The sequence below is a fragment of the Pristiophorus japonicus genome, chromosome 7 (assembly GCF_044704955.1).
Source record: "Pristiophorus japonicus isolate sPriJap1 chromosome 7, sPriJap1.hap1, whole genome shotgun sequence".
In the NCBI taxonomy this organism is placed as follows: domain Eukaryota; kingdom Metazoa; phylum Chordata; class Chondrichthyes; family Pristiophoridae; genus Pristiophorus; species Pristiophorus japonicus.
This window is the reverse complement of record NC_091983.1, coordinates 170,165,273-170,177,865: the sequence shown is the minus strand read 5'-3', so window position 1 is coordinate 170,177,865 and position 12,593 is coordinate 170,165,273. Positions and strand designations below refer to the sequence as shown.

General features: G+C 47.0%; 1 protein-coding gene across 3 annotated transcripts in view; it reads left to right on the top strand.

The window, feature by feature from the left end:
- Nucleotides 1-12,593, top strand: part of LOC139267356 (uncharacterized) — a 177,815-nt gene that overhangs the window by 69,237 nt on the left and 95,985 nt on the right. For 2 of the 3 annotated variants that reach the window (XM_070885560.1, XM_070885561.1), the window contains one exon: nucleotides 10,353-10,455. In XM_070885560.1, the coding sequence (XP_070741661.1) occupies nucleotides 10,353-10,455 (103 nt within the window). Of the gene's footprint in view, nucleotides 1-10,028; nucleotides 10,128-10,352; nucleotides 10,456-12,593 lie in introns of those variants that run through there. The other variant, XM_070885562.1, reaches the window with a different exon arrangement.

Below are 12,593 nucleotides of genomic sequence, written 5' to 3'. Positions count from 1 at the left end.
ATTAATGGATATGATGTGATTGGCATCACGGAGACATGGCTCCAGGGTGATCAAGGCTGGGAACTCAACATCCAGGGGTATTCAGCATTTAGGAAGGATAGACAGAAAGGAAAAGTAGGCGGGGTGACGTTGCTGGTTAAAGAGGAAATTAATGCAATTGTAAGGAAGGACATTAGCTGGGATGATGTGGAATCGGTATGGATGGAGCTGCAGAATTCCAAAGAGCAGAAGACGCTAGTGGGAGTTGTGTACAGGCCGTCAAATAGTTTTAGTGAGGTTGGGGACAGCATCAAACAAGAAATAAGGGATGTGTGCAATAAACGTACAGCAGTTATCATGGGCGACTTTAATCTACATATTGATTGGGCTAATCTAACTGGTAGCAATGCGGTGGAGGAGGATTTCCTGGAGTGTATTAGGGATGGTTTTCTGGACCATTATGTCGAGGAACCAACCAGAGAGCTGGCCATCCTAGACTAGGTGATGTGTAATGAGAAGTGACGAATTAGCAATCTTGTTGTGCGAGGCCCCTTGGGGAAGAGTGACCATAACATGGTAGAATTCTTTATTAGGATAGAGTGACAAAGTTAATTCAGAAACTAGGGTCCAGAACTTAAGGAAAGGTAACTTTGAAGGTATGCGGTGCAAATTGGCTAGATTAGACTGGTAAATGATACTTAAAGGGTTGACGGTGGATAGGCAATGGCAAACCTTTACAGATCATATGGATGAACTTCAACAATTGTATATCCCTGTCTGGAGTAAAAATAAAACGGGGATGGTGGCTCAACCGTGGCTAACAAGGGAAATTAAGGATAGTGTTAAATCCAAGGAAGAGGCATATAAATTGGCCAGAAAAAGCAGCAATCCTGAGGACTGGGAGAAATTTAGAATTCAGCAGAGGAGGACAAAAGGTTTAATTAAGAGGTGGAAAATAGAGTACGAGAGGAAGCTTGCTGGAAACATAAAAACTGACTGCAAAAGCTTCTATAGATATGTGAAGAGAAAAAGATTAGTGAAGACAAACGTAGGTCCCTTGCAGTCGGAGTCAGGTGAATTTGTAATGGGGAACAAAGAAATGGCAGACCAATTGAACAAATACTTTGGTTCTGTCTTCGCGGAGGAAAACACAAATAACCTTCTGGATGTACTAGGGGACCAAGGATCTAGTGAGAAGGAGGAACTGAAGAATATCCTTATTAGGCGGGAAATTGTGTTCGGGAAATTGATGGGATTGAAGGCTATTAAATCCCCGGGGCCTGATAGTCTAGATCCCAGAGTACTTAAAGAAGTGGCCCTAGAAATAGTGGATCCGTTGGTGATCATTTTCCAACAGTCTACCGACTCTGGATCAGTTCCTATGGACTGGAGGGTAGCTAATGTAACACCACTTTTTAAAAAAAGGAGGGAAGAGAGAAAACGGGTAATTATAGACCGGTTAGCCTGAGATCAGTTGTGAGGAAAATGTTGGAATCAATCATTAAGGATGAAATAGCAGTGCATTTGGAAAGCATGGATTTATGAAAGGGAAATGATGCTTGACAAATCTTCTGAAATTTTTTGAGGATGTAACTCGTAGAGTGGACAAGGGAGAACCCGTGGATGTGGTGGATTTGGACTTTCAAAAGGCTTTTGACGAGGTCCCACACGAGATTGGTGTGCAAAATCAAAGCACATGGTATTGGGGGTAATGTACTGACGTGGATAGAGAACTGGTTGGCAGACAGGAAGCAGAGAGTCGGGATAAACGGGGCCTTTTCAGAATGGTAGGCAGTGACTAGTGGAGTTCCGCAGGGCTCAGTGCTGGGACCCCAGCTCTTTACAATATATATTAATGATCTAGAGGATGGAATCGAGTGTAATATCTCCAAGTTTGCAGATGACACTAAACTGGGTGGCGGTGTGAGCTGTGAGGAGAACTCTTAGAGGCTGCAGGGTAACTTGGACAGGTTAGATGAGTGGGCAAATGCATGGCAGATGCAGTATAATGTGGATAAATGTGAGGTTATCCATTTTGGGGGCAAAAACACGAAGGCAGAATATTATCTGAATGGCGGCAGATTAGGAAAAGAGGAGGTGCAGCGAGACCAGAGTGTCATGGTTCATCAGTCATTGAAAGTTGGCATGCAGGTACAGCAGACGGTGAAGAAGGCAAATGGTATGTTGGCCTTCATAGCTAGGGGATTTGAGTATAGGAGCAGGGGGATCTTACTGCAGTTGTACAGGGCCTTGGTGAGGCCTCACCTGGAATATTGTGTTCAGTTTTGGTCTCCTAATCTGAGGAAGGACGTTCTTGCTATTGAGCGAGTGCAGCGAAGGTTCACCAGACTGATTCCAGGGATGGCTGGACTGACATATGAGGAGAGACTGGATCAACTGGGCCTTTATACACTGGAGTTTAGAAGGATGAGAGGGGATCTCATAGAAACATATAAGATTCTGACGGGGCTGGACAGGTTCGATGCGGGAAGAATGTTCCTGATGTTGGGGAAGTCCAGTACCAGGGGACACAGTCTTAGGATAAGGGGTAGGCCATTTAGGACTGATGAGGAGAAACTTCTTCACTCAGTGAGTTGTCAACCTGTGGAATTCCCTACCGCAGAGAGTTGTTGATGCTAGTTCATGAATATATTCAAGAGGGAGTTAGATATGGCCCTTACGGCTAAAGGGGTCAAGGGGTATGGAGAGAAAGCAGGAAAGGGATACTGAAGGAATGATCAGCCATGATCTTATTGAATGGTGGTGCAGGCTCGAAGGGCCAAATGGCCTACTCCTGCACCAATTTTCTATGTAGGGCTGAAGGAGATTAGAGATGCGGAGGGTCAAGGTCATTAGAACATAAGAAATGGGAGCAGGAGTCGGCCATATGGCCCCTTGAGCCTGCTCCGCCATTTAATACGACGATGGCTGATCCGATCATGGACCCAGGTGCACTCCTCTGCCGGCTCCCCATAACCCCTTATTCCCTTATCGGCCATGGAGGGATTTGAACACAAGGATGAGAATTTTAAAATCAAGGCGCTGGTGGACCGGAGTGGCAGCGGCCCAGGTGGTTTTGTGGGTCCTGGAGGAGGTGTCCCTCTTCAGTTCCATCGCCCGTGAAACCGATCAATGGCTGTACATACAGGCTCCAACCAGTTATGACCACTAAAATGGTACCTAGGATTGTATTTACGTCATAGGACCCCAATTTCCATATTAAAAGGGGTCTAGTGCCTGAACTAGGCAGCAGCTTTGGTCACCCAGTGGTAGACCCCATTTCAAAAGGGAGCTTGCTGAATCACCGGCATTTACAATGCGGTAAGGCTACTGACCCCATTCTGAGGCCGTTGCCACCCCATTAACGCCAGGCAAAGGTAGTGAAAATCAACCCCAGGATGTTAAAGCTGAAGGATGAGCCATCTGAAGGAAGTAGATGAATATAGAGCGGGTAGGGATGGGTAATGTGTCGAGTAGGCGATTTGAATTGAAAGAGGAACAGAGTAGGAGACGCATAAATTCCTGAATTAATGGATAAAGAGTCCGAGGATGAGCCAGTAATTGCAGCACAGATGGAGAGATTTGCGAGAAAGCTCGATAGCTTATGAATGTAGTGTTGGTGGGAAGTCATACAATGCTAACTTTTTTAAGAAATGCAGTATGTAATTTTCTTTCCATGGATGGAGTTTGTCCATAAGTACTATTTTTAAATTCAGTCTTTAGTTTTTCCCTTTTTTTTCCCTTAAATTTGATGTTTAAATGCTGATTACCTCACTGGGGCTACTGGCTTGAAGGGGTTATTGAACTCCGCACTGCAGAAGAATTGCATGAATGACATTTAAAATAAGATCTCTGAAGCAGCTGAGTCATTGATTACATCTATTTGATTGAGTATACTTGTTCCTCCAGTCAGTCATTTTTTAAGCGCAAATGAGTCTCTTGAAGGATACACCTTGCTGGTTTGTTCTTGCTGATATTTGTGAGAGTATATTCAAGGGAAGTCTGAAGAACATCGGGGCCGAAATTGCCCCTTTCTAAAAGAGCCGTGACTGCCTTAAAGAGACGGCCAAGGGTCGGTAAGCACGCGCCGCTTGAAAATTGCCTTTGTGGATTTTCCCGGCAGAGAATGTCTCCGCTCTGCCCATGTTACTGCCCCGTTGACCCCTTACCAACCGCCGGTGACCCCATTTCCGCCCCGCGTGGGAAATTGCCCCACGGGAGTGGATCGGCCGCCGGTCGGTGCCACTGACAGCTTTTTCTGGTGGGATGCTTCTTGTGGCTGAGCAGTGCATCCGCCTTTAAAGGGGGGGGGGGGGGGGTGTGCTCTGTCGCAGCCGCCATTTCATTTTAATTGTTGGCCGACTGCCAGGTCACACCGACAATGGGTGGCCACGGGTTCAGCCGGACCGCTAACAGGCAGCCCAGCACCTGGTCTTGGGTATCGGGCCGCTGGCCTGGCCGAAATCCTCCTTGGTCGCCCAATTTTTGCCACTAAAATGGCTGCAGAGTTCGCAGCGGCTCTCCCCTTTAACTGAAGTGGAGGCACGTTGTGAGGCAATCAGCAGCACTGATGACTTGGAGCGACGGCCGTTCCAACCCGCCCACACTTCCACCCCGCTGATGGAACCACATCTGCGTCGCACCAAAAAAAACCAAAGAGCTGAATTTCCCTGGATTGTCCGTCCCATGCATTGGGCTGGACGGAGAACTTAAAAATCGGTAGGTACACCGCGTTTCGGCCTCATCACATTTACTTTCTGCAGTCTTTCAATTATCCCACATTCTCCTGAAGTTGATAATTTAGGGTAGGTTGCACTCCCACAGTCACCAATTGCTTTCTGCTACTTTATCCTTCCTTTGAGCGTTTACAGCGAGTGTCTGGCTATTTGACCATGGTGTGCATCACAGCCCAGATTGGCTTACGATTTATTTCCAAGCAAAAGTTTTTCATCCTGCCCCTGTAGACTGGGAACACTGAGGCTGGTTTCAGAGCATTTGTAGAGATCTGGAAGCAGGTTTATCATTTCTAGACCAAGGACGGTGGGGGAAACCCAGACAAAGGAAAGTTAACATTTTAAAAGAAATCAGGAAATAGTTCACAATGTGATATGTAGGTGGAGAGAGAGTTTTTATGAGAAACTCTGCAGTTATCAGTCAGAAGAGAACAAGGAAGGTTCTTCTGTTGCTTCTTGAACAAGAAGCCGGCACTGCTTTGCGTGAAATTGGAAACCACAGAAGAGCTTGCACAATGGATCTTTCAACGTCAACTTGTGTTTATATAGTACCTTTAGCCTAGAAAAACATTCCAAGCAGCTTCCCAGAAGTGTAAAGGGGAGTAAAATGGACTCTGAGCCAATGTTCCCTCTGATTCTTTTTGGGCGCGTGGCTCCTTTAAGGGGCCGCTCAGCCCATTCACAGTTTCGTGCATGCGTGGAATTTAACATTAGAAAGGCTGGTCCCGGGCTGCACAGCCACTCAGCTTAGAGGGAACCTTGCTCTGAGCCAAAAGAAACTTTAGGAGGGTTAATCAAAAGCTTGGTCAAAGGGGTAGGTTTTAAGTAGGGTCTAAAAACACGAGAGGAGATGGCGGGAATTCCAGAGTGTGCGGTTGATGGCACAACCACAAATCGTGGGGCAAAAGGGAGTCAGAGAAGTCGAGAGTTTGGGGTGGGTAGTAGCACTGGGGAAGGTTACGGAGATGGGAAGAACCATGTTGGCCATCAATACCACATGGTTCAGAATGAAAGACTTGGATTTATATAGTGCCTTTTCACAACCACCAGATGTCTCAAAGTGCTGTACAGCCAATGAAGTACTTTAGTAGTGCAGTCACTGTTGTAATGTAGGAAATGTGGCAGCCAATTTTCACACAGCAAGCTCTCACAAACAGCAGTGTGATACTGACCAGATAATCTGTTTCAGTTATGATGATTGAGGGATAAATATTGGCCAGGACACTGGAGTTAACTCCCCTGCTCTTCTTTGAAATAGTGCCATGTTTTTTTTTTAAGTCCACCTGAGAGCAGACAGGGTCTTAGTTTAACATCTCATCTGAAAGACAGCACCTCCAACAGTGCAGCATTCCCTCAGCACTGCACTGGAGTGTCGGCCTAGATTTTTGTGCTCAAGTCCCTGGGACTTGAACCCACAACCTTCAGACTCAGAGGCGTGTGTGCTACCCACTGAGCCATAGCCGACACTAGCCTTGGCCCAGTGGTAGCATTCTTGAGTTTGAGTCAGAAGGCTGTGGGTTCAAATCCCACTCCAGAGACTTGACCACATAATCTAGGCTGACACATCAATGCACTACTTATTATGTCTATAAGCACTCTAGTAATGACTCCACGAAGCAAGTTATTGTACTTGAACTGTGGTGACCTTAGTCTATTTATTGCAACTCCTGAGTGAGGGTACAGCATGGTGAGCTACCTATTATACCTGGTTACCTGTCGTGTACAGGTGACCCCTAGGTCTCCACCAGTTGCACCCTCTGGTGGTACAAGAATAGTGTATATAGTGTGAAGGTGCATCCAGTAATCTTATGTAACTTACATTATACATACACAACATCACTCTCCCCTAAGCTTTGTGCCACTGGCCTTTGCATTGTGTGCTCTGGCCCTAGACTTGAGTGTCCAGAGCCCTTGCACCTTGTCTATGCTTTGGCGAGGCTCTCTCCCTGTTGACCCCCAAGTCCTAATTGCCACAATGTTGGGAAATGGTCAGCAGTGGAAGGTTTGAGGTTGCAGTGGGGGTTGAATGGGTTCTGGGTGTGATCCATGTGTGTCCATGGCTACATGCATCCATTTCCACCCCCACATACATAGACCATGTGTGTGGCTCAACACCTGCATGTGTATACATGTACAGAAAGAAAGAACAAAGAAAAACATAGGATTAATTACATCACTGTTTGGGTTCTGCAGTCGTGGAACAAGTACATTTTACAGGTAAGGTACATACGTGGTCTCAGTCTTGCCCCTGGGTTGTGTAGGTGCAGGTGGGTGAGGACGTTAGTTCCAGAGTGACCGGACTGTGTCCGGGTTGTCTGATGGCGGCGCTGCGCCCCCTGCCAGCTGGGTGGGCGCGGATCGCTCACCTGGCTGAGTCTCAGGGCCTTTGCCGTTGCCTACTGATGGGCAGAGCCACAGGAGTGCGTGGCCTCCCTGTCCTCCTTTGAGGGCTGCGGTGTCTCTTTGCTGCTCTTCAGCGATAGTGGGAGCCTGGTCATCCCAGATCCCGTTGGGAAAGCTGGAGGGTGCTAGCCTCTTGCTCCCGGTACTGGCCCTGGTGGCCAGAGAGGTAGAGCTGATCGGGGGCAGGGTACCGGTAGTGGTGCCTTTGCCATCCGCTGATCGCTGTCCCTGCAGCTGGTATGCTCCCTCTGTGTGTGGCCACTCTCCCTGGGGCATCACATTGGTCCCGGAGGAGCAGGCTACATGATCAGGTAGCCCGCTGGACCTGGGTGCTTCCGACGGGAGGTTGCCCTTGGTTTTGTCGGCATGCATGTAAATCCCGGCATCACACATCATCACTTCGTTTACTCTCACAATACCTTGGTTCCGACCACAATCGCCCGACTTATCATGGTTAGTTACATTTACAAACTTGAAATTGTCAGTTACATCTTTTACATATGTATCACCGTCATCGCTGTATAAAGAGTGGAACTGTCCCTTTAATTGTGATGGGTTGCCGGTCTCCTTTAAGAGGGCCTTGCAATCTTTACCCCAATCCGATTCGCTGCTCGGCATCACGTGTTGCTCCATCAACGCTGCCCCTTGTGGTCTGGCCGCCGCCATCTTTACTTCATGCGCTTCACCTCGTGGTTCGGGCACCATCTTCTTTCTCTCCACGAGGTAGGCTGCAGTGATCCTTTTCTCCCTAGGTTCTGCCACGGAAGCAAGGAAACCTTCTGCGCTGATTTTCTTCCTCCTGAGTCCTGCCATTGGAGCCTGGAAGGTGAGGTCGGGTCATTTCGGCTGGATCATCTCGCCGTTGGGTTGAGCGGTCTGTGTCGTCTCCACACAGTCAAGTTGGGCAGTTGGTTTTTCAGGTGCTGTGCTGGATCCAACTTCGGGGCCGTGGAGGTTGGAGGTATTCCCAGCTCCAATGGATCTTTTTCATCCATCTTAGTCAAACGTTATTAGGAAGATCCCCAGCAACGATCCACAAAGGTAACTTGTGCATCGCGCCGTCATGGGCCACCTGGACATCCACGCTGCCAACGACTGGGATGGTGTTGTTTGTGTAGGTGAGCAGCTTCACTTGGATCGGGATCATTTTAGGTTGTTCGATTGGATTGTCCCAGAGTTTCTCAAAGGCCACCTGATTCATCAGTGACTGGCTCACCCCTGTGTTCACCTCCATCGTGACTGGAACACCATTGATTTCAACTTCCATTTTCAATGGTGAACTCTCGGAGGTGCAGGTAAACACTCCGTACACCTCATCGTGGGGCTGAGCTGCCTCATGGACTCTCCCTTCATCGTCGCTGGAGTCCGGGTGATCGGCCAACTCTTCTTCGACTCGGTGAGTACGATTTCACTTGCACATTCGCTGGAGGTGGTCCTTCATGTTACAGCCTTTGCATGTATGGTCTTTATAGCTGCACTGGTGGACCCTGTGATTTCCTCTACAGTGCCAGCATAGGGTTAGCTGGTTGGCTCCATGTAACGGACTCAGGGTTGCGGGACTCGGGTTCTGTTCTCTCTCCCCTGAGAGAGACTGCTAGCAGCAGCGCCAGTCAGTTCACAGTCCTTGTCGGGTTAGAGTCCTGGGGGTGAGTCATCCGCTTGGAATCGCAGGCCGAGATCATGAATGCCTGGCTCATGTTAATTGCCTTCTGCAGGGTGACTGATAACCGCAGACAACAGCTTGTGGAGAAGGCCCTCGTGGCCGATTCCAATAACAAAGATGTCCTGTAGCGCTTCAGTGAGGTGATAGCCAAAATCACACGGTACAGCCAATCATCTGAGGTCTGCAGCATATTTTGCCATTTCTTGGCCTTCGGGCCACCGGTGGGTGTAGAACCGGTGTCTGGCTGTGAGAATGCTCTCTTTAGGTTTGAGTTGTTCCTGTATCAGCATTGTGAGCTCCTCATATGTTTTGGTCATTGTCTTTGCTGGGGCTAGCAAGTCCCTGACGAGGCCATAGATGGTGGGCCCACAACTGGTGAGCAGGATAGCTCTGCATTTATCAGCCAGCAAGGTCGGGTCGTCTCCCGCCAGGTCATTTGCAAGAAAGAAGTGGTTGAACCTTTCCACAAAGTCCTCCCAATTGTCCCGATCGGTGAATTGTTGAAACGTGCCAAGGTTAGCTATTTTCGAGTGGAAATTCGTAATCTCGTCGCCAGTTATTATGTCTATAAGCACTCTAGTAATGACTCCATGAGGCAAGGTATTGTACTTGAACTGTGGTGACCTTAGTCCGTTTATTCCAACTCCTGAGTGAGGTACAGCATGGCGAGCTCCGTTTTTATATCTGGTCACCTGTCGTGGTACAAGCATAGTGTGAAGGTACATCCAGTAGTCTTATGTAACTATATATTGAGTGTACATGGAGTATACTTATATTATACATACACAACACTACTGAGGGAGAGCTGCACTATGGGAGATGCCTCTCAGGTGGATATAGAAGATCGCATTGCACTATTCAAAGCACAGTAGTTCTCCCAATGTCCGGGCCAATATCTATCCCTCAACCAACATCATTAAAACAGATTATTTGGTCATTGTCTCATTGTGGGATCTTACTGTGTGCAAATTGGCTGCTATGCTTCCATATTTTACAATATTGACTACACTTCAAAAGTACTTAATTGGCGGAAAGCGCTTTGGGATGCCCTGTGAACGTGAAAGTCTCTATATAAATGCAAGTTCTTTTATTTTTTTTCTTTCACAAGACTTCATCATGCTCTTCATTCCGTTGGTGCCACATCTGTATGAGAATGCTGGATTAACATTTCGGGTCTACTGAAGGGTATTAAAATAACCTTTCTGGTTTGGATAGTGACTTACTAGCTTTGTATTTCCAGCAATCAGAATTTGATCCCCAGACTGTCTGCCCTTTGTCACTCTTCCATTCAGGTGTGTCTATGCAATCACACAATCTCGGCTTTGATCTTTCAGAAGGTGTTTGCCCAGGTGAGAACGACTCCCGGTCTTCCGTCATACAGTGCATGGGCTTTGCTCTTCACAGTTTTCTTGCTGTTGTATACCTTTTTTTTTAGTAACATGTATTTAACTGCTGTGGCATAATCAGTAATAAAAATCTTTTGGTCAAGAATCTCATTTCTATATTTATTCACGTTGCATAAGACAGCCTTTTTTTCTAATGACGTCTGTAACACTTTTATTTACGTCGGACAGGATAAGAGCAGCTGTGGAGAAGGTGGAGTTACTGTGGCAACAGGCTCATGCCAGGGCTCAGCTTTTGCTGAAGGACATTCAGTGCAGGGAAAAGGCTCAGCAGGTACCATTTCTTTCAGGCATCATAAGATTAAACCAAGTTAACAGCTGAAAAAAGTGTTTTATTGTACAACATTACATGAATGCTTTATTCTCCAAGTCACCATCGAAAAGAATGACAAATTGGAAGTGGAAATACTGATTAAATATTTGCACTTGAGCACTTGTATAATATGATTAATGGCATCTGAATTGATAATTTTAGTGAGGAAGCAGGCAAACTACACTAAGCTTATGTCTACTTCATCTAATATTGTTCAGATAAAGTCTCGATCCAAGAGGTTTGATGAAATGTTTTCTTCTGTATAGAGAAACTTAGTTTGTAGCAGATTCTCTGCTGCGGCAGGTATCTGTATCATAAGAAGTGATCTGATATGGCAGCTTATAGAGACAGACAATTGAAGACATTAAATTGATGTTTAATTTTAAGGATTAAGAACATAAGAAATAGGAGCAGGAGTAGGCCATTTGGTCCCTTGAGCCTGCTCCACCATTCAATAAGATCATGGCTGATCTGATCCCGGCCTCAACACTTCCCCGCCCGTTCCCCATAACTCCCTTATCATTCAAAAATCTGTCCATCTCCACCTTAAATATATTCAAAGACCCAGGGCTAGATTTTCCACTTTTTTTTGCAGGCTTAACGTCCATTTTACCGCTGAAATGACGTATAACACCCACATATCGCTCATTTAGCCACAAAATGGAAACTGACGGGCATTTTTTGGAAACTTATCACCGAGCGTTACTTTCCCCATGTGCGTAGCGGCAGGAAAAAATAATACCGCCCGCCCACTTTTTTTAGGCGGAATCAGAAGAATGGGCGAAATGAATGCCCATGATATTGCCCAGCGTTACTTTCCACACAGAGATTCAATAATACTGCCCGCCCACTTTTTTTTGTCGTAAAGATCGTATTTGCCGAAACTAGCGGCCATGAGATCGCCCAATGTCACTTTCACCACGTCGCACACACATCGCCCACAATATCACTCGCCCGGAAAAAGTGAAACTAACCGGAACTAATCACAGCATTATGGACGCCATGTTCTACATCACATGTTGCATCCTTTAAAAGTTTGCTGTGCTTCAACCACTGGGGAGTTCGGATGTACTCTGGAGGTCGTTGGAGTTGATGTGAACATCTGTACAAACATCTTGACCATACTGTGACCAATTGGAATTTAATAAATGTCTTCATCGGGACATTCATTGTTTGTGACCATTCGGTGGGAAACAGAGAGCTATTGTAATGGGGCCTGTCCTTTCTCACTCTCTCTTGGTGACCAATTACATACAGCAGAGTCGACATCGCCGAAGGAACGCTCCACTGCATTATGTGCCCAATGTAAGACGTGCAGGACTGATGAGGACCAGACGTTACACCCGCAAGTACAGGGACAAGCGGTCTTGCCTCGACTTGCCTGTCACCACCTGCCTTCGGAGACTGCGCTTCCACAAAGAGGTTATCACTGAGGTATGCCAGCTGATAAGAGGAGATCTGCAGCCTGCCAGCACCATCAGTACTGCACTGTCCGTCAAGGTCAAAGTCACCGTGGCACTGTCATTCTACGCATCGGGCTCTTTTCAGGCTACAGCTGGCGACATGTGTGGTCAGTCTCAGCATGACACACATTGCTGCATTAGACAGGTCACTGAAGCCCTGTGCACACGCAGGAGGGACTTGATCAGCTTCCCTATGACCAGAGAGGCACAGAGTGAGAGGGCTCTAGGATTCTCCAGAATTGCAAACTTCCCCAAGGTACCGGAGCAATAAACTGTATGTACATCACGATGCGGGCACCTTTTCAGGATGCTGAGGTTTTCAGGAACTGCAAGGGATTTCACTCCCTGAATGCTCAACTTGTTGTTGACCACCAGCAAATTATAATGGCAGTGAATGCTAAATTTCCGGGCAGCATCCATGATGCTCACATCCTGCGTGAGAGCACTGTATCTGACTTGTTTAACAATCAGCCACAAGATCAATGCTGGATGCTTGGTGACAAAGGATGTGGCCTTGCCACCTGGCTGATGACCCTCCTGCGTGACACCCACACCAAAGCTGTGAGGCGATACAACGAAAGCCAAAGAGCTACTCGCAATATCTTGGAGAAAACAATTGGAGTGCTTCAGCAACGC